This window comes from Epinephelus fuscoguttatus, linkage group LG18, assembly GCF_011397635.1.
Source record: "Epinephelus fuscoguttatus linkage group LG18, E.fuscoguttatus.final_Chr_v1".
Taxonomy (NCBI): domain Eukaryota; kingdom Metazoa; phylum Chordata; class Actinopteri; order Perciformes; family Serranidae; genus Epinephelus; species Epinephelus fuscoguttatus.
The window spans coordinates 39263495-39290810 of record NC_064769.1 but is presented as its reverse complement, the minus strand read 5'-3'; the positions used below and the strand labels follow the sequence as shown (position 1 = coordinate 39290810).

At 39.6% G+C, this 27316-nt stretch overlaps 1 protein-coding gene across 1 annotated transcript; it reads left to right on the top strand.

Annotated features, from left to right (window-relative positions):
- Positions 1-27316, top strand: dmtn (dematin actin binding protein). The gene is made up of 16 exons (XM_049559834.1): positions 1-248; positions 8882-8929; positions 10494-10574; positions 10661-10804; positions 14177-14221; positions 14983-15091; positions 17996-18040; positions 18118-18246; positions 18962-19062; positions 19166-19271; positions 19366-19421; positions 21331-21370; positions 21711-21766; positions 22005-22070; positions 23646-23726; positions 25055-27316. Exons 2-16 carry the CDS (start codon positions 8921-8923, stop codon positions 25166-25168), a joined length of 1182 nt encoding a protein of 393 aa, XP_049415791.1. The 5' UTR covers positions 1-248; positions 8882-8920; the 3' UTR covers positions 25169-27316.

Genomic DNA, 27316 nt, shown 5'->3' with positions numbered 1-27316 from the left:
TTCCTCCTCCTCCTCCTCCTCCTCCTCCGAGGATCACAGCAGCCCCCTGCCCGGCTTTAAAAGCAGGCTGCAACCTCATCACATAACACCCCTCCTCCTCCTCCTCCTCTTCCTCCTCCGCCCTCCACCCTTCCTCCTCCCCTCCGTCCTCCTCCTCGGCTCTTGCAGGAGAGCAGAGGAGCGTCACCGTCGGGCTCCAGGACGCGTCCAGGCGGATCTCCTCCGGATTAATTCTGCGCTGTTTGGAGGTGAGCGCTTTCTGCTTTTCTCTAACATCACATTAAAGAAGAGAACAGGAGCAGATCCCGGGTTTGTACCGCGTCTAACCCGGAATATCCAGCCTGTGTTTTTATCAGGTTGCTGCAGACGCACTTGTCTCCTCTCCCCCTCCCTCCTTCCCTCCTCCTCCTCCTCTTCATCATCAGCGTTATTCTGAAGGCCACATGAGCATCCTGTCCTAACGTCGAGGCATCATCTCACACTCAGATGATGATGTTTGATAGAATCTGAATTTAAACGGCAGGTTATCAATATGACGTGTTTCCAGGAGCTGGTGTTTGTCCCAGGCCTCAGAGCCTCACAGCTCCTGCTCCTGACTGAATTATGGTTTGATTCTGATCAATATAAAGATCAATAACTGATATAAGTCTCAATATCGTGTCCATTATGCTGCAAATAATTGTAATTGCTTTCTTGATTGATTGATTAATTCATTGAGCTATAAAATGTCAGAAAACAGTGAAAAATGCTCATTAGCATTAATGAAGTTTTATTTCTGACCATCTTCTCATAATATGGAGAAAAGCAGCAAACCTGAGACATTTAAGAAGGTGGATGCAACACGTGACATTTTTGCAGTCATTAATCAATCAATTAATGTCCATAGATTCATATTTAAATGTCTTATTTTGTCCAAAATTCAAAAATATTCAGTTTACAGTCAATAAACACGAAGAAAACCAGTAAATATTCACATCTAATAACCTGGAACAAGTGAAATTTTAACAGTCTTGCTCAAGTAAATTAAATTAAATTAAATGTATTTTGGTTTTGGTTGTGGTCTGAAAAATAGGACAGGATTAGTAATAGTAGTAAAAAACATAACAGATTTATTGATAATGAAAATAATCTTTAGTCTTAACACTAGCTAATGTCCCAATACTCTAAACTACTATATCTGCCTACCTATTTATCTGCCCGTCCTACCATCTCCCTAGCAACACTACTCTACATATCTACCTATGTACCCTACCCTGTTCTACCTACCTAGATACCCTATCTACCTACCTACTCTATCTACTGAGCAACACTACTCTACCCTACCTACCTATGCTGTCACCCTACTTACCTACCAACCTATCAACCCTGCCCTATCTACCTACCTAACTACTCTACCCACCCTACCTCCCTATCTACCTCTGTATCTACCTACCCACCCACCCATCTACCTAGCAACACTACCTATCTACCTATGTGCCCTACTCTGTTCTACCAACCTAGCTACCTACCTATCACCCCTACCTACTTAACTACTCTATCTACTGAGCACCCTACCTCCCTATCTACCTCCGTATCTATCAACCTATCTACCTACCTACCAAACCTACCCCATTCTCCCTGCCTACTGACCCTATCTAGCTAGCTATACTATTCTCCCTACCTACATCACCCTACGTACCTGCTCTACCCTACCTATCTACGCCACACTACCCTACCTACCCTACCTATGCTACACTATCTGCTTACCTATCAACCCTACCCTATTCTACCCATCTACCTACCCTACCTACCAACACTATGCTATCCTACCTCCCTATCTACCTAACCACCCTACTTAGCTACCCTATCTAGCTACACTACTCTACTTGCCTACACTACCCTATCTATCTATCTATCTATCTATCTATCTATCTATCTATCTGCAGTGTTGTGGGGAAAATGATCCCTCCTGTATGATTTTGTACATTTACCTGATCACGTGTGTTTGAATGACATGGATGTGGTTGGACTAATGGTCCACTCTCTGACTGAGCTCAGCTCCATCGATGAGCCTGTGGCAGTTAAAAGCTCTTAGTGATAAGAAGACTATCAGACACACAAAGCACTCAGCCTGCTGCCGGTCAGCTGGATGGATCAGTCCGTCCTCAGAGACTCAGACACAGTAACTGAGTACATTCACTCAAGTACTCTACAAATTGTTTTCTATGTCCCTTTTTATACCAATTTATACTTGTACTGTTCATGTCAGAGAGAAATATCGCACTTTTTTCACTTACAGGTACAGTTTCTGTTTAATTCACAGATTCATTTTACATAAAACATATAAGTAAACCGCAGTACTCAGATCCCTTACTACGAAGTACAAATACCACAGTCTAAAAATACTGCATGAATACGTTACAATTGTACGTTTCATACGCATCACAACATTTCTTAAGTGACGTAGTATACGAGCTGACTTTGCCAACAACGCCTGTCAAATGGCGGACCACTGTTTGAGACCAGCAAACAACAACACTGTGTGTCCTGCAGTTTTATGCATGAAAAATGGTTGTACTTCACTGATATCACTCTGTTTCCTTACGGCATCGTTCCCCCAAATCTGGGTATTTTAAGGCAAATTATGATCTTTTCCGAACCATAACAAGGTGTTTTTTGTGCCTGAACCTAACCATACGTTAACCACTGTGCTGTTGAATCTTTAAGTTTTAACATGTAAGAATGTACAAACGTAATTATCCGTGCAGAAACGTACGATCCCAGCTGGCACCAGACGTCAATATGACCTCAGAAAGACGCTGCACTAAATTTTGGTTGAAATGAAAATCGTGTTGATATTTTAAACGGCTTATGACGTTAGCACTTCACAATGTGGATGTTAAAACGATGATGTTTTGCAGACGTTGAGTTTTGTTTACCCTACGACTAAATTATGTTATTCTTTTAACACCACTAATTTTTTTGATGCACGATTAATGCACGTACTTTCTGTAATTAAGAACTGAGAACTGAGCTACCACCACAGTACATCGAACTTTACATGTGTAAACTGGACACTGCATTGTGTTAGTATTACAAAGTAATGTTACATTCAGGTCAATATGTCCATCTGTTGTTGCAGATGGCATGAAGTACCTTTGAGGTTATTCTGGAGAATATTCTGGACAGTATGTGTCATTGTTTTGAATTGTTGCAATAAAAATAAACATACATTTGCATAAAGTGAGCACATTTGTCTACTACCATGTTGATAAGAGTATTAAAACTTTAAAAATATCCCTTTAAGATACATTCAGAACATTCAAATATAAAATAATTGCAATTAACTATTTTATTTGATTGACAATCACAGTTTATTTACAATAACTTCCGGGTAGAAAACCCTCACATCACATACATAAACTCAAACAGTGCTCAGCAAAACACTGTCTCAATTTGTTTCTCCTAAAAAAGGTAGAAAAAAATAAAAATCAGTTTAAGTGTTTGCTGTATTTAGAACAATTTCACTGCTTTACCTCACCATCAGGCAGCCTTTTCTGACAGGGAATTGAAGACGTGATATCAGAGCCACCAGGCTCCACTGACAAAAACAGTAATTTTACTTAGCAGAACACTGGAGTTGCTGAACGACCACCGCTTCAATGGATTAGTTTGTAAGGTGATGTGGAGCAAGTCTTTATATAAAGCATACACTTACAGTGACATCGATTTTTTAAAACTGGTCCCTGCAGCCCTGTTCACAGCAGTGGGCTACGCTGTTTAGCTTGATTTAGACATTAGCAAAGCAACATTAAAAAAAATTAAAAAATCGCAGCAGAAACGTCAGATAGCTCAGACCACTGTGTTTAACTACAAATGTTACAGATACGACTGAAAATCAATCAATCAATCAATCAATCAATTTTATTTATAAAGCCCAATATCACAAATCACAATTTGCCTCACAGGGCTTTACAGCATACGACATCCCTCTGTCCTTAGGACCCTCACAGCTGATCAGGAAAAACTCCCCAAAAAACCCTTTAACGGGGAAAAAACGGTAGAAACCTCAGGAAGAGCAACTGAGGAGGGATCCCTCTTCCAGGACGGACAGACGTGCAATAGATGTCGTACAGAACAGATCAGCATGATAAATTAACAGTAATCCACATGACACAATGAGACAGAGAGAGAGAGAGAGAGAGAGAGAGAGAGAGAGATGCAGGTAATGACAGTATCTTACAACAACATTAATGGAAGTAATAATATTATAGTTATAGTTCTGGCTACTGTGGTACAATATGTTGAAAGTATGTATTAATACCTGGCAGTATACATGTGTGACAATAGTCATATGTGTATAATAACAGTAGAAGTATGACTAATGACTAATGATGGCAGCAGCAGCAGGAGGCATCTGGCAGGACCACGGCAGCAGCACAACCACACACGTCACGCTGTCCAGGCACCGCTGTGATATGAGTTAATCTGAGAGACAGTGGAGCACAAAGGCTCCGGAGAAGAAGCCGAGTTAGTGACATGCAGAATGGCCGAGTTAGCAAGATGCAGTAATAGAATATGAGAGAGAGAGAGAGAGAGAGAGAGAGAGAGAGAGAGAGAGAGAGAAGCCTGAGCCAGCCCTAACTATAAGCTTTATCAAAGAGGAAAGTCTTAAGTCTAGTCTTAAATGTGGAGACGGTGTCTGCCTCCCGGACCGTAACAGGAAGATGATTCCACAGGAGAGGAGCCTGATAGCTGAAGGCTCTGGCTCCTGATCTCTACCTAGATCTACTTTGGAGACTTCTGGTGGGATAATATGGCACTATGAGCTCTCTAAGATATGACGGAGCTTGACCATTTAGAGCTTTATAAGTTAACAGTAGGATTTTAAATTCGATTCTGGATTTTACAGGGAGCCAGTGCAGAGAAGCTAAAACAGGAGAAATATGATCTCGTTTCTTAGTTCCTGTTAGTACACGTGCTGCTGCATTCTGAATTAGCTGGAGAGTTTTTAAGGACTTACTAGAGCTACCTGATAATAGAGAGTTACAGTAATCCAGCCTTGAGGTAACAAAAGCGTGGACCAATTTTTCTGCATCTTTTCAGTCAGGATAGGCCTAATTTTCACAATATTACGCAGATGAAAAAATGCAGTCCGTGAGGTTTGTTTTAAATGAGAATTAAAAGACAAATCTTGATCAAATGTTACTCCGAGGTTTCTTACGGTAGTGGCAGGGGCCAGAGCAATGCCATCTAGAGAAACTATGTCATCAGATAAAGAGTCTCTGAGTTGTTTGGGGCCAAGAACAATAACTTCAGTTTTGTCTGAATTTAACATCAGGAAATTGGTGCTCATCCAAGTTTTTATGTCTTTAAGGCAATTATGGAGTTTAGTTAATTGATTGCTTTCTTCTGGCTTCATCGATAAATACAACTGAGTATCATCCGCATAACAATGGAAATTTATAGAGTGATTTCTAATGATGTTACCTAAAGGAAGCATATATAGAGTAAACAGGATTGGTCCGAGCACAGAACCTTGCGGAACTCCAAAACAAACTTTAGTACGTAAGGATGGTTCATTGCGAACGTCAACAAACTGAAAACGATCAGATAAATAAGATTTAAACCAGCTCAGTGCAGAACCTTTTAAGCCAATTAAGTGATCAGTCTCTGCAGTAGAATTTGATGGTCAGTTGTGTCAAACGCCGCACTAAGATCTAATAAAACAAGTACAGAGACGAGTCCTTTGTTTGAAGCAATCAGAAGGTCATCTGTAATTTTAACTAGAGCTGTCTCAGTGCTATGATGCACTCTAAATCCTGACTGAAATTCCTCAAATAAATTATTATCATGGAGAAAATCACACAGCTGGTCTGCAACTACTTTCTCAAGGATCTTTGACATAAAGGGAAGATTAGATATTGATGACAAATGACAACAGAAATCAAAAAGTTGCAGTTCTACATATCTCCGCAATTTTAAACCAATTTCCAGTTATCTACCTGAAAGTGATTGTTGTTGTTAGCGTGACGTCACGGTTTAACTATTTTTACAAGGTAAAAAGGAAATAAATTTAAAAAAATCGAAACACCTTTGGGCTTGATAGCTGTAATGGTTCAATAATTCTACGCCGCATTAGTTTGACACCTTGTTGTTTTTGTTATTATTGTGTTAGCTAGCTAGCTAGCTAGCAATAAGTCACATAACACGAACAATATGAATAAAACAAACCTATGATGTGTTTGAAAAGAAAAATATGTGATCATACAATGTTAGTGATCTAAAGAATTTCAAATCACATTTTCCCCTGAGGGAGATGGCTCGTTAATTTGAGTAACGTCATTGTGTGTTCGACGTAATGACGCGGTTTCATGGAAGATATTTTAGATGTCTCTGTCCGGATGACAACATCCATCTGTTCTGCTTCTCCGTCAGCACAGATCAAGTTCACTTGAGGACAGACAGCAGAGAAATCATCTCTCACTGATCTGGTGTCAGTTTTGTTGACCTAACGACATTTGATGGTTAGACATGGACGGGAGCGGGAGGGAAGGTGACGCTCCCCCGGCTGTGTTTTGTAGATTCTCTGGAGGGAGGAGTGTAACCACAGCAATAACTGTTGAGGACCGGCTGGGCGTTGGCCCGGCTGGGTGAGCTGATAAACAGCCAGGGAGGAGAGCGGAGGGGAGGGGAGGAAGAGGAAGACGAAGGGTGGGATGGAGATGGAGATGGAGGAGGAAGAAGAGGGAGACAGATGAAAGAGAAGACACAACAAGAGGAGGGGGTTCACAGGAAGTCGTGTGGAGGATATCCTCCCCCTGCAGGGATGTTAGCAGAGAGGCTCTCGTGCTGTTTAGGTACAAGGTGTCTTTCCTGTGAGCAGGACTACAGCTGCCTCCTCCTCCTCCTCCTCCTCCTCCTCCTCCGTCCATCCCCTGAGGAGGCTCTGATAACAGCCATGCCTAAATCTGATTCACAGTGTTGTTTTACACTCAGTCTCCTTGTCCCCATCAGTCCGGCCTAACCTCGGGGGACGTGGTGTGTTTGAAAGGTTTGAAACAGGATCGTTCGTTCTGAAAGCTGCTCAAAAGGACGAAAGACGATCTATTAGCTCTCTGAACAACCCAACTGTGATTTCAATCACAGAGAATTAACACAATCAGTCACTTGACTGGAGAAATGTCTCTGAATATGATGTTAGTAAGTGAATTTTTTCACTAATATTGATTAACTCACCTCAGCTTTGTTGCAGTATCACAGGACTAATTATTGGACTAGTCTGACTTCATAACTACGTTTACCTTTTGGCCCACATTTTTTCAACTTTTTATCCTATAATAAAATCCTTTTTGCACACCTTACTGCAGTTTGTTCACTTGTGTGCATGTGCTTCAAATGAACTCTGATGGTAGTACTTGTGTTTGTTTTTGCAGTATTCTCTGTGTAATTTGTGCACTGCTGCTGTGACCTTTCAATACAGTCTTTAGGTTAAGGAAAATTAAAGTTACATAGTTGAGGTTTAGGAAAGTTATGTATGATAGGTTAAGGAACGCAAAATAACGTAGCTTAGGTTTAGGAAGGTGAAGCTACATCGTTTAGGTTTAGGAAAGAAAAGTTAGGTTAGGGTGAGGAAAACTAACGTAGCTTAGAATTACAAAAGTAAAGTTGCATAGTTTAAGTTAAGGATACTAAAGATAAGTAGGATAGGTTAAGGAAACTGAAGTTATTTAATTTAGGTTTAGAAAAGTAAAGTTACGAAGGTTAGGTTTAGGAAAACGATAGTAACATATTTAAGGTTTATGAAAGTAAAGTACTTAATTTAGGTTTAGGAAACTGAAGTTACTTTGTTTAAGTTTAGGAAACTGAAGTTACTTCATTTAAGTTTAGGAAAACTAAAGTAATGTAGTTAAGGTTTAAGAAAGTAGAGTTACGTTGGTTAGGGTTGGGAAAGTAAAGTTACCTAGTTTAGTTTCAGGATGGTAAAGTAATGAAGTTTAGATTTAGAAAGGTAAAGCAACGTAGATTAGGTTTAGGAAAGTAAAATTAGGTAGTTCAGTTAATGGAAAGTAAAGTTACGTAGTTTAGGTTTATGAGAAAAAACATGGTTGGGTGTTGTCCTGACATGTACTTAACATAAGGTGATGAAGCTACGACATCCTTTAAAATAACTCTTCACTTGGATTCAAACGGGATGTGAACACCAACGTCCTGGGGGAAAGTCCTGTGTTTGTTTGACCCTCGCACCACCCAACCTCCACCCTTATGTGGACTTCCAATTTAAATAATACTTCCTTCTTTACTCCCGTCAGTGCATTGTCTGCATGATCACAGCCTTCCTGATTACATGGGTTATATTTTTAATTCTGGTGCATTACTGTTTGTAGGTATACATACGAACAACACTAACATGCTGATGTTTAACAGTTTGTTTAGCATCTTAGTTTAGCACTTAGCATGCTAACATTGGTTTTGGAGTTAACAGTGACATGCAAATTTGCACCACTGACCAACATTATGACACTGTGGACTCATTGTTACGTTAGCAACAAGGCTAACATTGCTAACTGCTTGAAATGTCTTAATCTGCTGTTGAATATAGTCCCCAACAAGTGCACTTTTTTATTTTGTATTTTTGAAACTTAAGTGACCAGCTGTTTTGCTTCATTACAGATCTTTAAAAAAAAATTAAACACTATATTTGTGAGGTGGCCTCACACTTTAAAATGCCTGCTGTAAGAGAACATCGTGCAGCAGAAATGAAATTTCATTACTTTGCTTTTTCCTCAGACTCGAGATGAGTCATTCCCCAACTCATTCATAATGTCAGCCTGTGATGAGAAGCTGTATACGGTAATGGCTAATGCATTTGCTGATTGACTCTCTCTTGTTTCTGTTCCAGCTGGTTAAAACCAAACAGGAGGAAGGTTTCTCTCCAGCCATGCAGAAGGTAATTCATCATCCTGTCAGAGACTCATAAATGACAGTTTGAAAACACAAAGTATGCACATTCAAAACACTCTGCAACAGGGGCAGTATTACAAAAAAAAAAAGTTCTGGTATTTTTAACTCTCAGGATGAGACGTAACAGCACCATACATTTAATAGAAAACACAATATCACCGTACTACTTACAGTATAGCTTATATCTTACTAACATGCTCAACTGCTTTCAAAAACATATTCATAAAAAATATTTTCCAGTATTTTTGAACTCCAGGTCACTCAAAATGAGAAGTAGGCCTACTGTTAACAAAGTATCATGGTATACAGCAAGCTAATCTTTGTAGCACGTTAGCTTACTAACATTAGTATGATCTACTTTTAAAACATATAAGTAGAGTAAAAACTATATTCTGGTATTTTTAACGTCGCCCACTTAAAATGAGAGGTTAACATAACCATAACTTTAATAACAAATACATTATCACCGTATCAAGCTAATCTTTAAGGCACGTTAGCTTACTAACATTTGTTAGTATCATTACTTTGTTACATATTCATAAAATTAAAAAATAAAATAGATTAAAAAATTTTTTTTTTTAATTCAGTATTTTTGTAACTCCTTACTGCTCAGAATGAGAAGTAACAGCACCATAACTTTCATGTAAAACACAATATCACTGTATACAGCAAGCTAATCTTTACAGCACGTTAGCTTACCGACAGTTTAGTTTCATCTACTTTAAGAATATATTTATAAAATTAAGAAATATATATATATATATATATATATATATATATATATTCCGTATTTAACGCCTTACTGCTCAGAATGAGAGGTAACAGTACCGCAACTACACAATGATAACACGATATCAATCACTGTATTCAGCACGTTAGCTTAACAGTATGACCTACTTTGAAAACATATAATATTGATTAAACAGAAAAGTGAAAACTATATTCCACTTAATTTTTTTACACATATACATACATTACTGTATACAGCCTTTTTTTGTATTTGTAGCCTATTTACATTTTGTCTCTTCATACAGCACGCTAGTATTTACAGTGTGTTAGCTAACTAGCATGTTTGTTGGCATTTAGTTTAACCCTATGCTTCATTCTTTTTTTTTTTTTTTTACACCTCACTCTCACTAATTTAAAATGCCAATGTTAGTTAACATCAAGACCGAATATAAAATGATATTTATCCAGTAGGATATTTATGATTTCACATAGCATATTAGCACTAGCATATTTTTCACTCAGAAGTTACAGTGCTGTTAGCTTCTTATCTGACATTAAAATGAGTTGAATCAACTGTAAAAGTAAAGCTGTTTGCTCTTATATTTTAGTGGCAGAAGAGGAGTGAGTCTGTAAACTGAAATATGTTTACAGCAGACAGTTTGGGTCTAAATTTACTGTTAACCTTTGTTTTCTCTTCCACATAAGTTTGTCTGAGTTCTGTTAGTGATATTCCCAGATTTAGCTGAGCTCTATGTTTTTAATACTGTCAAAAATAAAAATGGAGTGAATTCACCTCCTGAATGTTTCTGATGGTGTTGCAGGTGGAGGGACAGGTAACCCCAGTCAACCTGCCTCCTTCCAGGGGTTCGAGCACCCCGGGGTCTCCCGCCACTGGCATCACGGTAAACACACACTTTTACCAGCTCAAAGACACCTGTGTTCTCAATGTATGCAGCACTAACCTGTCACCTGTGTGTGGTGTGTTCAGGCCCGAATGAACGACCAGGTGGTGGGCTACAGAGACCTGGCAGCTCTGCCGAAAGATAAAGCCATCCTGCAGGTTGAGAGACCGGACCTGATGACCTACAAACCACACCTGAGCTTCTCCCCACTCGACCCTCCACGCAGAGAAGTACACAAACACACACACGCTACATGGATTATATACCGTAAAACTTGTATTAGTAGTCCAGGCTATTGTTTGCTTAAATCACTGAACTCAGCAGGCCTACATTTGGGACAGGCCTTTAATTCCTTTTACACCAATCTGCTGCTCAGCAAAGATCAGGAAATACCATCCAATTGTTTATTTGAACCAGTATGAATATTAGGTAGAGGGAATCTCTTGCGCTTCAGCCCTTCCGTAATTGGAGGTCGGTGCTTCTCAGACCAGGACAATATAGATGAAAATAACCCCGAGGAAGAGTCCACAAGAAAAGCACTGGAGCACTCAGATCACTTGTGATGAAACTACTACACTACTTGTATAAATATTAAGGCTTCGAATACCATTTCAAATATGTGTTATGTTATGACACTCGTTTCAGACACAATAAAGTTTTATTCTGGTAAAACAATATTCATAAACTATTCATTTTTACAAAAAACATGTTTGATTCTTTTGATCGGTGGACCCTTAAAGACTAAAGGAGTATGAATAAGTTGTTGGGTAATCAGAGGAAGGGAGTCACCACTTGTGTTTTGTCACGCTGGTAAAACTCAGTGAATTATGGTCTTCTCTGGTGCTCATGGTTTCAGTAAAATGAACTGAACCAAGCTAACAATGTGTAGCATCTCCATATTGACAAAACTTTATTTACATTTATATTTATATATGCGATCTATGTTAGCTGCAATCTGGAAATCCATTGGTAAAAAAACAAAACAAAAAAACAACAACTTTTTTTTTTTCTTCCTTTACCTCTGGAGGCACAGCCCGGAGTTTTTTGACTAACGGAAGTGCAGGGGCCTCGGCGATCGCTCACACCCTTCACTTCCGGCGGTGCCCCCAGGGAATCGCCTTGTTGTTTACAAATACTTAAGGTAGAAAACCAGCAGAGTTTAGCTATGTATCACATTTTTCACATCACTATATCACCGTGTAGACTAATCTGATGTTTAAGTCTATAAACACAATGACTGAACAAACGTTACTATTTCTGTGTGCACGTTTTGTAAATAATAACAATAATAACATCATAGATTAGCTGGGCTAACCGTTAGCTGTTAATGTTAGCCGTTAGCTGTGTCTGTAATAACCACAGACTGTATAAAAATAAGGTAATAACTCAATAAACGGTCCGTGAATAAAATATTTTTTCCAGCGGATATCTTAGTTACAACATGATTGAGCTAGCAAAGCAGTTTTGTGTTGCTATGTGTGGTATTTATTCAGTTTTGGGAAATCACAATGTCTAGAAAGCATCAGTGGCTGCAGCTGACAGGGACAGTTAGCAAAGCTAACATCAGGACGTCATCTGTTAAAAGCCTCCCGTTGTTGGATACGACATGAAACTACTCCAGTTAGCTCAATCATGTTGTAACTAAGACATCCGCTGGAAAAAACATTTTTTTTCACGTTGACGAGACGGCGTTTTGGGTGGAGCCGTCGCTATGAACACGGAGTTTGCTGTTTCTGTAGGTACACATTTCCTGGGGACACCTGCACGTCTCTGCCACACCCCCTCCATTGTGATTGGCTAAAGCGCAGCATCGTTCAAACTCAAAGCCCCCCACCCCCCCGTCTAGTCGTCTTTCACACAGGACTGCCGACAGATTCTACGATGTAAGTTGCAGAATCTGTCTTGAGAGACTATGTTAGCTGAGGTGGGTAGTCAACAACCCGCTTTTATACATCCAAAGAAGAAAAGAAAAAGGAACTGCTTTGCAACCAGACCAGGCCTCTAATAGAGACAGGCCTCTAATAGAGACAGGCCTTTAATTGTCAAAATGTGGAGCCACACTGGGCTAGTGAAAGGGACTGGGCGTTTAACTGGGACCAGGCTTGTAATTCAAGTTTTACAGTAGTAGTGCAACACAATGGCACACAGTAACTAGAACTGAAAAAGTGACTGGAATCTCTTACCTGCTCCTCCACCTCTGACACCATCAGACACTTTTAGTGGGTGATGTGACTCCAGTTTATCACATCTCTAGTCTTAGTTTCGTAGTTTCGTATCTCTTTTGGTAATAATATTAAGCCAGATCTGGGAACACAATGACATCACAAAAACAAACTAAAAAGTTAAGCACAAACAGACGCTGAGGTTATCTGATGTTTTGGGTATGGTGTGATCTTCACATAGAATTTAAACAGGAGTTTGATTCCAAAAGAATGTATTGTATTAAAACCAAAACAGACGGGCTGTTTGTAACATCACGTTCAGCAGCACCAGAAGGTTCCTGGAAGGTGTGAAGTCTGACAGCCAGTGAAACAGTTTGGTGGACCAGTATGAATAATGAATAATGAATGAATAATGAACTGTAGGGAGAAGTGCTTCCAAAGTACTAATTAAACCATTAATCCATGTTTAAACTGATTTTTTCTTTAAGTAATATGAGCCAGACGTTATTGTAATTTAGGTGCCTTCTTGAAAAAGTTCTACTTTTGTTGAAGTAATTTAACTTAAAGGTTTACTGTACAGAAATTTGTTGTTACTGTACGTAAACAGGTTCAAAAATGAAAACCAACCTCAAGTTCATTCTTGTTTGATGTATTTGCATTTTTTCCACAGTTGAGTATTTACTGCCTTTTTTATTTCGTAGAGCAAAGCGTGAAAGTCTCTTCAGCTTGTGTCAAACACAGACCTTATTTCAGACATCCAACAAAAACCCACTGACTTTGAGACGAGGGAACAGTGAGAGCAAAAATGCTAATTTGTGGGTTTAAGGACTCATTTCTGCATCACTCTGCTCCATCGGTTAAAGTGACGAAACTACCTGGTTAGCTTTAGGCAACAAAGCTAACTGGTTAAGTTTAGGTGAAAGAAAATACCTGGACAAAGCTACATGGTTAGGTTTAGGCGACAAAATGACCTGGTTACATTTTGGCGACTCTTTGTCGGAAAAAGACGACGAAACAACTAAAACCTGAGATGATGAATATCGGTAATGAACTAGCCACTGCTAAACCTAAAACTAGAATTATTGATTTTTCTCTGGCTGTAATTAAAAAATAAAAAAATAAAAACATTTTGTGGTTATTCAATTTATTCAAACTAACGATGGGGGAATGACAACCAAAAAAAGCCCTGGTTTGTGTATCTCATGTTCTGTAATAATTCAGGTTACTGATTTAACTGTCACTGTCTTTAAAACAAAATGAACAGGTAGGTTTTTTTTCAACGACTCTTACAATCTGTATGAAAATATATTCTGTCAGCTGCACGATAAAACAATTAAGCAGTTTATCAAGTTCACCGGAGATGGCCTTCCAGTTCTCTGCCTTCCTGCGTAGTTTAAAGATTTTCAGTGTTAATGTCTTTATTGTGTTTCTGATCTGCAGCGGTCTCTGTCTCCTCCCGCCACGTCTCCCACCATGTCTCCTGAGGTAAGAGCTGCCACAGACTGCTTCACTTGTTTCACACACAAATCACTGCATGAGTTGTTTTACACCAGTACCTTAGTGTAGTTCAGAAATTTCAAAGTCCATCCCAGTTTCATTCTCACATCTCATGACCTTCACCTGCTGATGATGAAGGTTGTGAGATGTGGACCAAAGCTCCAGAAACAACAAGCCAGTCGATTAAATGAATGTTTTGTTCAATTTGATTTTGTTATTCTACTGTGTAGCTGTAATAAAGCTGCTGAATGTGCTGCTAAATAACCAGAGGCTGAATAAACAGTCTATTTTTAAAAGACACAGATCAGTGGTCAGTAGTTAGCAGTGTTTCAGTAAATGAACCTTTGGTGACCCATGTCAGATCTTCCATGAGTCAGGGGCTGGTCACGACCCAGACTGATTCAAAAAGCAAATGTTTGACTGATGTCTTCATATTCTCGTCCAGTTCTTGAAATCAATCGCTGCTTTGTTTCGTCACGAAGTTAAAAATGTGACATTTAAAGTCTCTACTCGCCTGCAGTCTCTGAGAACAGAAAGCGTCTCTGTTGAGCTCCAGTCCAGCATGGAGTTCAGCTGTTTGTTATGGTGGTGTAATGTTGTTGCTAATCGAGAAAGAAAAGGAGATCACATTTTTAACTACATGAGGGCAAAGCAAAGCAGCATTCTTTATATAATTCTGCCCGTCGGCTTCAAACATTTAACAGTTTGCACCACTTCTCTTTCTCCTCTGTGTGTTTTTATTTTTCCAGGTGAAGGCCCGCAGGGCAGAAAGTGAGAGTGGTTCTCCTGGAGGATCGATGATGCAACTGCAGGCTGCGCGCAAGATCAGCACCAGCCAGCAGCATTTCCACAGACCAGGTAACAAACACACACACACACACACACACACACACAAGATGATTTATATCAATTAAGGCTGGGGACCACAACTATAAAGCAACCGTCTGAACCCCAACATTGAATGATTTACGATGTGTGGACCTGATTTTTGTCTCCAAACCAGTGATGTCATTCTAATCCAGATTTACAAACGCGAGGGAGACATGGTTCATTTCAACCCAACGCTCTCTCATACTTAAACTACAGTATACATCGATGTCCACTGATTTCCAAAACGACTTATACGACCAACCCCAAAACATGGTCACAGTTTTAAATGCATCCTTAACGTCATGAAACACAAGCAGTCGGAGTTAAGCTCCAAAACTACCTGGGGTCCGTTTCACAAAGCAGGTTTAGTGAAAACTCAGAGTCTGTTAACCCTGAAATGAGGGAAACTCTGAGTTTTCCGTTTCAAAAAGGGAGGTAACTCAAACCAGAGAAAGAGGGGTAACTCTAGCCTGTGTCAGAGAGAGAGGTAACTTAAGCTCTCGGTCAGTTACCGTAGTAACAGACTCTATGAACCTAACCTGGTCGGGACCAGGTTTTTCTCAATGAACCTCGAGTTTCTCTCTGTCTCCGCCCTCTTTCAGAGCCACACACTCCATCTGATTTCCTCATTCATTCAGTCAGCAGGCGAGTTTTGGCGTAGCCTAGTTCTGCCGTCTGTCATTTAAAAATCATTAAGAAAATCAGAGTCAGTATATTAGAAGTCCATCAGGCACAGTAGATGGCGACTTTTTCCACTAACATGGCATGTCCTTTTGATAACGATCCCGTGGATGAAGGAGCAGCATTACTGCGCAGAGAATTAAATATTCGTCCGGAGATGGTTATCAGACCGCGCATAGATGTTTTAGCATTTCCAGACAATTATATTTTTGAGCTGTAGCCTACCGTTTCACGTCACAGTCCATCATCTACATACACAACCTAATCCGTCCTTACATTTGCAACATTACCAGTCGTAGTCATGCTCTCACATCCCAGCAGATATTGTGTGTTGCGCTGCGTTTCTTTGCAAATGAAGTTTTTTGTACAATGTCGGAGATGCTGAGCACTTGAGTAAGGCAACTGTGTGCAGGGTGGTCAGAAAAGTGTGCTCGTTTTACGGGCATCTGCCTTCTTTCTGTTGGCTGAGTAGAAGTATGTGTAAGTTTAAATAGGCTTAATTATTTAACAGAACATGATACAGATGAGAAGACATTTATGTGTGTGAAAACAGCATTATGTTGGGGATAAAACAACTGCACAGTCAAACAGCCACTTAATATTTACTTTACAATGTAAAACATGATCAAAATGAGGCACCCCCATGATATTATGCTGAGGTCTTACCTGTTTGAACAATGTGTTTACATTTCATCCTAAACTGCTGCCAAGTGCGCCTCTCCCCCGCGGGATTGCACCTAGCCTAAATGAAATAAATTAATAGGCTACCATTCAAGCAGTTTCCCCTGTAATATTATTGTGGTTGCAAAGGACTACATTTAACTTAATCATTGACCTGAGCAGCAATGTTCTCCCACGCCGTCTCCCTCTCTTTTGCAGCTGCAGCGGTGTTGCACTTCTTTTTGAAAACATGTGCAAACTCGCCGTATGAGCGCATTAAGATTTCTAATTCTAGTGGGGTGAAAAACGCAGCCCTCCTCTTCCCCGTTGCCATGGTGACTCGTCGAATCGGGGCTCCATTGATGCTGGCTTTTTATAGTCGTGGTGCAGGCGCTTAACTCCAGGTGAAACTACTCCGAGTTGATTAAACTGATTCAAATCAGCTGTTCTGGAACCGGAAACTCAGAGTTTCCTATCTCAGAGTAGATCAACTCAGAGTTCAGGATTAGACTCAGAGTTTGTTGAACCTGCTTTGTGAAACGGACCCCTGGTTAGGTTGAGGCGGCAAAACAACCTGGTCTAATATAGGCAATAAAACTATCTGGTTCAGTTTAGGTGACAGAACTCCCTGGTTAGCTTTTGGCAACAAAACTACCTGGTTAGCTATACGCGACAAAACTAACTGATTATGTTTAGGTGTCAAAACCACCTGGTTAGGATTAGGAAAAAAATCTACCTGGACAAAACAACCTGGTCTGGTATAGGCAATAAAACTACCTGGTTATGTTTAGGTGACAAAACTGTCTGGTCAGGTTTAGGCTACATAACTCCCTGGTTAGCTTTACACAACATACTAACTGATTATGTTGAGGTGACAAAACTACTTGGACAAATCTACCTGATTAGGTTTAGTTAACAAAACTGCCTGAACAAAAGTACCTAGTTAGCTTTTGGCAACAAAACTACGTGGATGGTTTAGGTGACAAAACGTGGTTAGATATAGGAAAAACATAGTTTGGCAATAAATAAGTACTTTGCTACTAACTTATTAACGTGTAGTGTGTCATGTGACATACATTACATATGTCACTAGCTTAGCATGCTACATATGCTAGCATGGCTATGTTGCTATTAAAAGAAGTCAATGTTGTCTTCAGGACATGAACATTAGTCTCCTCGGTGGATGTCCTGTGTTTGTTTGATGGACCCACCCTATGGGGACATTTGTACAACATTACGTGCACTTTGTTACGTTTTATGCTATATCATGCCCCTGTAATAATCATTATGGCCTCTAGAGGGCACAACTTTACAGTAAATGGAAGTAAGGGTTGAAATCAAATCCTGTCACATAGAAAAAAGATTAGGTTTCACAATCTGCCAATTTAGATATAAAAATAACTATTTAATTGCCATTTCTGTTATCTATTCGTTATACATCATGCATGCAAATTAAAATAAAATTAATGTAGATTAAATGATTATATTTTAATATGTGCAGCTTTGGGCTTCAATACTTTGTAATCTTGACTCTGAGAAATCTCTTTTCAGATAATGGATCCAACATCTACAGGAAACCTCCCATCTACAAACAAGGTGAGCTCCTCGTCACGTGTCTCCGTGCTGCTCCTGTATTTCCTCTTCTTCACGTCGTCCCTCTGTCGTCTCTGCAGATGTTAACAAACATCTGGAAGGCGTCATTAAGTCAGCAAAGTTTCCAGCAGCTCAGCCTCCAGACCCAAACCAGCCGTCCAAGATTGAGACCGAGTACTGGCCCTGCCCCCCCTCACTGGCTGCCATGGGTACGTTTAAGCCCGGGTTAAACCTGTGTTGCCTGAAACTAAATCACATCTCTTAAACCTGAACTCCACCTGTGGTTAATTATTATAACCAGCAACTGTTTCCTGCCAACATCACCTAAAGCCACGAGAAGTCATCGAATCTGTTGTTTAAAAACAGAAGTTTTATTGCAGTATGAAAATGTTCCATGATAGCGTTTCATTTAGTGTTAGACTGAGAATCGTACGGAGTCCCTGAGGGGACATGATGGAGAAAAAAAACAGATGGGTGAAATAAACGAATAAATACTTTTGTGTTCTCCCACGAAACATTTTGCTCTGCAGCAGCTGATAACTGTGGTTCTACTGAAGCAGCCTGGTGTCGTTTAATACATGATACGTTAAAGGGTGACTCAGCAGTTTCAGAGTGATGACACCAGTGAACAGACCGGCTGAGACAGTGTGTAATAATCACCACGCCTGCTTATCAAGGCTCTGTCCTCCTTCACCCAGCCCTCTGCATGTCGCACTGCTGCAGGAGGTGCACGCAGACAATATTTCTCAGGAGAACCCAAAAGTTTCACAATCCAAAGTGCAGCTTTAAATCACGAAACACAGTGTGTTGTCGTACTGTCTCATTCTGACAAACAGGTCCATCTTTGCACGCAGCCACACTTTAAACCCCAGGGAGCTCTGGTGGTTTGTATCTTGACCTAACTCTGAGGTTGAACTCTCGTAGAGATCGAGTGGAGGAGGAAGAAGAAGGAGCTGCAGGAGGAAGACGAGTTTGAAGACCTGACGAACGAGGCTGAGATGCTGCGGGAGCAAGAGCTGGAAAAGGTCTGTGGGTAAAGGGTCTGACTCACACACACACACACACACACACACACACACACACACAGTATGAAGAGATGACCGATGGCTCCTGTGTCTGTGAATCCAGATCAAGTCCAACCTGGGTCGTCTGATCCTGAAGGAGGAGAAGGAGAAGGCCGTTCACTTTCGGAGGAAGACACAGTCGCTGCCCGACAGAACGCACCTGCACACCAGTGAGACTCTGCCGTCTGAGGCGTCTTCAGGTTTTAGTTTCTGGGTTCATGAACCGGAGCTCAACGTGTTTTCTTAATGTTTGTCTGTCGGCAGGTTTGTCAGCGAGTGCTTCAAAGTCTCCTTCACACTCAGGACCAGGTCTGACCCGAGTAAGTGCTCGTCTGCAGAACCAATGAGATTCTGCACATTGAAAACATCATGAGTTAGAACAAACAACGTACAGATGATCAGAGGTGTCAGAAGGCCTCATCCGGCCCTTTGGATGACTGTACCTAAGAGATGATCGTACCCATGATAACTGCATCATTCTGACAGACTTTCCTTTGGTGCTTGTTGTAATAGTTACTCACTGGTAGCACCGACGTTGTTCGCCTAGCGAGCAGTGTTGGGAAATACAGCTGGTCTGAAGAAATGTAACAGCCACCTCACTAAAGGTTGAGACTACAAACCAGCACAGAAATGACAGCTACCAACATGAGCCACCGCGTCCTCAACAGACGCATCATAAACACTTTGTGTTAATACAAGCTCACATTTGTGTTCTGGAGCAACAGTTTGATTTAAACGTCTAATATAACTCACTCTCATGATTATTATATCTGTTAGCAGTGTTAGCGAGTAGTGATGGGCAAAGCAGTTCTTTAGATGTTACTGAATCACTAGAATCAGTTCATTAAAAAGATTCATTCGTTTTAAGTTTGTGAAAACAATGGGGAGGTGTGCGATTGTGTTCATGTGGCTTGACTCCTGGCTACATTAGCCGTTAGCTTGGAGAAAACGGTCCCTATGAAAGTGTGTCGCTGAGAAGAAATGATTTGAATCACTCAGGGATCAGAGTTACGTTGTTCACCGAGTGATTCGTTCACCGAGTGATTCGTTCACCGTGTGATTCGTTCACCGAGTGATTCGTTCACCGAGTGATTCGTTCATCGTGTGATTCGTTCATCGTGTGATTCGTTCACCGAGTGATTCGTTCATCGTGTGATTCGTTCACCGAGTGATTCGTTCACCGAGTGATTCGTTACGCGGTAGGCAGTCCCTCCCTGCACCCTGGCTGCCTCACGACTCGCGAGAGATTCATCGTTCGCACGGACCGAATCGTCAGTTCCACTCCTGGCCTGCACGCTCACTGCTGAGCTCAGCTGAACTGAGGAACGAACGAATCAGTTCCAGGAGTGATTCAGTTCAGTACGTTCACTCAACAGATTCGTTCTTTTGAACGATTCTTTCATGAACGACACACCACTATTAGCGAGGTAGCTACCCTGCTACAGCTCGTCAGTACAGTCAGTAATATAGAAGAATGAACTGCGGTCAATCACTGTGATGTCCACGGTCACATGAGCTGACACTACGACTGTAGTTCATCCACACACTGACATGAATATGTGTTACACTGAATAACACCTTCAAACAGCCCAGATCGAGCTGACGAGGGGAGCTAAGGACTGACTGAGCATAGTTAGCAGAAGGATGTGTGACTGCGTTCAGTTTTCAAAGTAAGGCGTTATAAAATACACACAACGTTATGGAAATACGACTGATTGGATTCTAATCAGAAGAAGTATAAAATTAATTACTGCTGTTCCTCATAAATTATAAAGTAAATGTTTTCATTCTTTGATTTTTCGGTTGCTGGAAATAAAAATGAAAAAGATAATTCCTGATGTTGAGGACATGACAGACAAGTAAAAGTCCCACATTTCTACCTTGAAAATCTGAAACTGGAAGTGCCATTACAAAGAAGGTTGCTCCTTAATGATTATCGTGTGATGGTGGACGTTAGTTTCGCAGGTCCGGCCCACCTGTTATAAACTGGGCTGTGTGGCCCCTGAACTAAAATGAGTTGGACACCCTGATCTAAAGTCTGTCCTGGCGGCGGCGTCACAGAGCTGACGGTAACGTTTTTGGTTCGTGATGCTGATGTTTTGACGGGCTGGTTTTATGACTCGCTGTGACCTTTACACATTGACAGTAGTGAGCACGTGTTCAGCTCTGAACCGTCTGTGTCATTTGTCATGTGTCGAACATCAAACTGTGCTGTGTGTGTGTTCACAGATGCAGTCTGCAGAGTTCTCCACAGACAAAGGACAACAAGGTAAATGTCTCTCCTTTCTCTTCACACAGTTAGAAATATACGTCAATAAGCTACTCCAGAACACTAAATGACGCACCAGCAGGAAAGAAGTGAGATTGTTTTGAACTCAAACTGACCTGACACAGTATCTCTGCCCGCCGTCGCTCCTCGTGGCGACATGATCCCAGTGTGAACACGTCTGATCTACGACATGAGATCACACAGCGTCAGGATGTTGAAGAACTTTGTGCACATTGATTCTGTTTGTTTGTTTGTTTGTTTGTTCGCACTGTGGTTGTTGTTTACTCCTCATGTTGTGGTTCTTCTTCTTCTCTAACTTCCTGTCGTCGTGTGTCTGCAGCTGCTCAGGTGAGTCTGTCGTCTCCACGCCATCTGTGTGGCACGTGCATGACATCAGCAGCTCTGTGTTGAACCCGCCGTCTGACTCCTCCTGCATCACTCTGTGTGTGTGTGTGTGTGTGTGTGCGTGTGCGTGTGCGTGTGTGTGTGCTACATCTTCACACCATCACCGTGCACTGATTTCTAACACTGCTGACTTTTGGCTTCAGCTCTGCGTCACTGTGACGATGTTTATGTTTATCAGACTGTACAGGAGTATCTGTCATACTGTGTGTGTGTGTGTGTGTGTGTGCAGAACGGAGATGCTCGCAGGGAGAGGATGGACAGAGGAAACTCTCTGCCGAGTATCCTGGAGCAGAAGGTGAGAGCTGTTTTGACTCTGAGCTGACACATGACGGCAGATTAGTTTGTTTGTGTTTGTTTATTGTTTCTATACGTGTGAGCGATATTTAATATCTGTTGTTAAACATCTCCTGTGACCATTTGTTTATTTATTTATTTTTTTAATCTCCTGGGACTTTGTTTTATTATTTATTGACTCATTATAATAATAATAATTATAATTATTATTATTAGTGTTTAGTGTAGTATTGACTTTGATTTTTAATTATTTAAATTTTCCTCTAATCTCCTGGGACAACATTTTTATATGTATAGTTTTTGTCTCTCTTTTTTTTTAATCTCCTGGGATTTTTTTTTCTGTAGTTTTTATCTCCTGACACATTTTATTTTGGTTTGATTTTTTTTTTTAATCTTCTGGAACTTTGATTTTCCTATTTTTCTTTTCTGTGTTTTCTCTTGTGTATTTGTTTATTTATTTATTCATGTATTAGTTGTTGTTTTATTTAGATTTTCTTTTTAAATTTTTTTAAATTAATTTAATTTTATCTCCTGGGACTTTTTTTTTACTTTGTTTGTTTGTTTTCAGCTTTTATAAAATATAAGTACTTTTATTTATGTATTTTTTTAAATCTCCCGCGACTTAATGTGTTTTAATATTTATTCATCTATTAAATATCATTATTATTATATTATTTAGTTTTGACCTAATTTGTTTTTTAATGATCTATTTAGTTATTTTGAATTTTTTTTAATCTCCTGGGGCAATATTTATTTATTAATTCATTTTTATCTCTTGTAATTATTATTATTATTATAATTATTTCATTTTTAGAACTTTGTTTTTTTAATCCCCTTCAACTCTGACAATATTTTTATTCATTTATTTTATTTTTTTATTTTTTCTCCAAGGACTTATTTTTTCTGTTATTTTTTTTTTTTGTAGTTTTTTTTTCCTCCTGGGACTTTATTATTTTTTGTTTATTTGTTTGTTTGATTTCTTTGTGTTTTGTTTGTAATCTTCTAGAACTTTGTTTTCTATTTTTTTAGTCTCCTTGAACATTTCAATATTTTTATTTTATTTGTTGTTTTCTATCTTCTGGGACTTTTTTGTGTGTTTGTTTCCATTTATTTTTAAAAAATTTCCTCAATGAGCTTTTAGGGTTTTTTCTACTGGGACTTTTTATCATCATTATTATTATTATCATCATTATTATTATTATTATTGTTTATCTGCTGGGCCTTTGTGTGTAGGCTTGTCTGAGGTTGATATATCGTCTCATGAGATGCTGACTGGTTTATATAATCAGAATATTGTGTTTGTCTTTGATAAATGTGTCTGAATAATTCCATGAGGGATGAACTGTGTAAACAAACACAAAAACAAAAACATTCATTCAGATATATTTTTGGGTGTTGAATTAAAAAGTTTTTATTGTGTTGAAGCAAAACACAAATCTGTCAAATGTCAACATGAAGAAACGTGTGTAATTTTTACCTGTTAATTTTAGTGATATATGATACAGCCTGAGAGGTGACATGATGATGATGATGATGATGATGATGTCACAGTTCATGCTGTTTCCTGTCTGTTCAGATCTATCCCTATGAAGCTCTGATTGTGACCCACAGAGGGCGCTGTAAGCTGCCACCAGGAGTCGACCGCACTCGACTGGAGGTGTGTATCAGAGTGTGTGTATCAGAGTGTGTGTATCAGAGGGTGTGTGCATGAATTATGACTCAGAAAATCCACAGTTTAAAATTATCTGTCAAATTATTGATACAAAATCTAATCAATAATAAATAATGTCATATTACAGATCAATCCACACAACAGTTTATTGAGTCATTAAAATGAGCTCCATCAGCTGATCAACATCAAACTTGACTTTTGGTTCTTGAAGTTTATTTTGACTTTAACGTGTTTGTGTTAAATGTTAACTGCAGGAGTGTTTGTGCTCTGTGGTGTTTCTACTTGACTGAAGTACACGAGCTGAACACGTCGACAGCAGCACTCTTCTTTCATATTTTGAGCAGGAAAATAAATAAATTATGTCTTCAAGTGATTTAAAACTGGAACATTAAACTGGATAATACATTTATTTCTATTGAATCACAGCTGCAGTTTATTGTGACGCCTCTCTGTCCTGAGGTCGGTGCAGAAAACTTGTGTCGAAGTGACGAATAGGGACAAGACGTTTTGAGAGAGAGCCCCGTCTCCACCAAACCCTTTCAGTCCAGTCCCTCTGGAACCAGCAGTCAGCCTTCAGACATGGTACCTAGACCCTCGGTGTGTTCAGACAGTCCTCTTAAATGTGGGCGGGGTTGTTGTCACTCACTGCTCCGTCCAGCACTCGCTGTATTTCCTCATCAGCGGTGACACAGATGGAAGTCTGCACCTGGTTTATCGTCCACAGAACGAGGCTGCACGCCCACATTTTCACAACAAAATAGAACAGGCTGCAGTGAGAGTCTCTCTCCATGGGATATTTCAAAATAGCAGCTTTGTGCATTTAGTCCTTCTCAGGCAAGCTCAGGGGTTTAGTGTTGCTGTAGCCCACAGGAAGTGAGGATTAGAATATATGACCTTCACATAATCCGCTCCAAATGAATCTATATTTTTAAAGTCATTACTAAAAGTGTGTGTCATATAAAAACTAAAGTGATGGTCAAAGTTGTCACAGTGAAATTTAAGGTGTGCTGATGGATTCACGTCATCAACTCATGCATTGAGTAACATTACAAGTTAACGTTCCACCTTAAAAGTTGCCGGCAGTCGGCCCAGTGAATGAAGTGATTTTTTTCTCTTTCATTTTATAGTTGTAGTTTACTGATGTATGAACAGAGGTTACATAAAACCTTTGACCTCACGATGCAGCGCGCTCTCTTAAACTGGACCAGTCTCAAATACTGTCGTTCCCATTGGTCACTTCGACGCTAACACACTGTGTCCTTCAGCACACGTTGGATAAATACGCTGTCATTCATTTCTTCTTCTCCTCTCAGAGGCATCTGTCTCCAGAGCAGTTTGAGGAGATTTTCGGGATGCCGATGGCCGAGTTCGACCGCCTCTCTCTGTGGAGACGAAATGAACTGAAGAAGAAAGCCTCACTTTTCTAACAGGAAGTGACCTCATTACTCTTCAAATACTTGATGAACCGCCTGCTTCGCGAGGAGGGGGAGGAGGAGCCCATCAAATATCAACAAACATCTAACTAACCAATCACGTCCCTGGATGTGTGTGTGAGGATCAGAGTGGACTGAAGGCTGGCCCTGATTAACCCTTTATTACTCTGACTAACCTTAACTGATGCACTGACACTCAGACATATTACCTGTGCTGCACTTATAATCACCACTGCTTGCAAACCATCATCATCATCATCATCATCACCACCATCACCATCATCATCATCATCATACAGTTTGTTTCAGAGCTGCAGCAGTCTGCGTCAGGACGTTAGTATCGAACTCTTCTGGTGTCATGAAGCTGGGTCTCTTTTAACCACGGTAGATCACCGTGGTAACCACGGTGACGCAGGGCTAATTAACTCTGGAATAATGTCAGAAATCATTCCTACAGGATCCTGACAGGGACAAAAGTCACGAGTTTAAAACAAAGTGACGCTTTTTAACATATATCAGAACAATTACTGCCATGACGGGTCGGATCACGTCAGACTAAAAATGAATGATTATTAATTATAGTTTATTAATTATTAATTGTTAAATGGGAACTTCATGATTTTTCAATCTGTTTCTGTGTCAATCTTTTTTTTTTCATCTTTTGTGTCTGAGAAATTAGAGTCCAGGTTGAAAACTACAGAAGTCACCGTTAAAGTTTCTTTATTTGTTTAATGTTTAACTTTGACATTGAGCAGATTTCAGACATTATTAATTAATGAATAACACTGATTTCCCACCAGGTGTCTGCAGCTAAAACTGAAATTTGACCCTGAAAGTTTCACCATCTTAGTTTAGAGTGTTGCTAACATGCTAGCATGCTAACATTAGCTAATTATCAGTGAACACAGCCGACGCTGATCGATGTCATCAGTTCTGCAGGTATTTGGTCATAAACCAAAGTATTGGACACGTTAACATGTTGAGTTAATGATGGCGCTAAATTAATGACGAACTACATTTCATCATCATCTATCCAATAGTTTTTTGGACATCAGCAGAAATTAAAATGCCTTTATTTTGCACTGTAGATTAAAAAGACCAAACAACAAATATTTGAATTAAACTAAATTATTCAAAACAGCAGCCAAAATTCCATAAAATATTTTACATATATTTTATTAATTTTATAATTTTAATCTTCATTTTTGGTTTTATTTCTATAATTATTTGTTTGTACTGATTTATTTAACCACCAAATTGAAATTAAATAAATTTTGGCAGTTTTATTTTTAATGTTACTGCAGCTTCTTCTTCACCTCTAGTTGTGATTTTGTTTTTTCAAAGCTGAAAATTAATTTTTGCTGCAGCAGTGAGCCAGTTTTCTGATCAGGTGTCTTTGTTTTATCTTAATACTTTGCTATTAATTTCATTATTATTTTAAAAGTATTTTTATTATTTAAATATGGTTTTAGAATAATAACTATTACATTTTATTTTCTTAATTATTTAAAATAAAACATATTTTATTTTATCGTTTTTATTTTAAAATATTTTATTTTTGGAACATTTTAATTTAGTATAAATAATAATTTTGTCTCTTCCGTGAGACCAGTTGAAATGTGGCTCCGTGAACTGGACCAGTTTAAACCAGCTCCATGACACCAGTTAGCGACTTCCTGATTCAGTCGTCTGATGTTTCTGCTTTAACTTGAACGACAGTCGACTCGTGACGAGCTGCTGTCTCGTATTAACAGATTGTAATATCTATTTATTATGTGGAGCTTTTTTTTATTTATTTAAAGATTGTAATTTTTACTGTGACGTTTGATTTTAAAAATATTGTTTTTGCTGTACAGTTGTTTTTTTAAAGGACTTTCTTCCTCGCTTTAACTCGCCGCCAACATTTCCCCACCACCACGTACCTTCATTTTAAAGGAGCAGTTCGTACTAATCAACATGGTAGCGTCTTTACTGGATCGTGTCTCGAGGTAGAAAAACGTCTCTGCCGCCGTCTTCACACTCTGTGTCCGTCCTTCATGCTTTCTTCTGGAAACGCCTCCACGCCATCCGGTCCTCATTGTTTCTGTTGTACGATGTAAAGAGTCAATAAATCTGAGAAAAACAGACGCTGTCTCGTCCTCT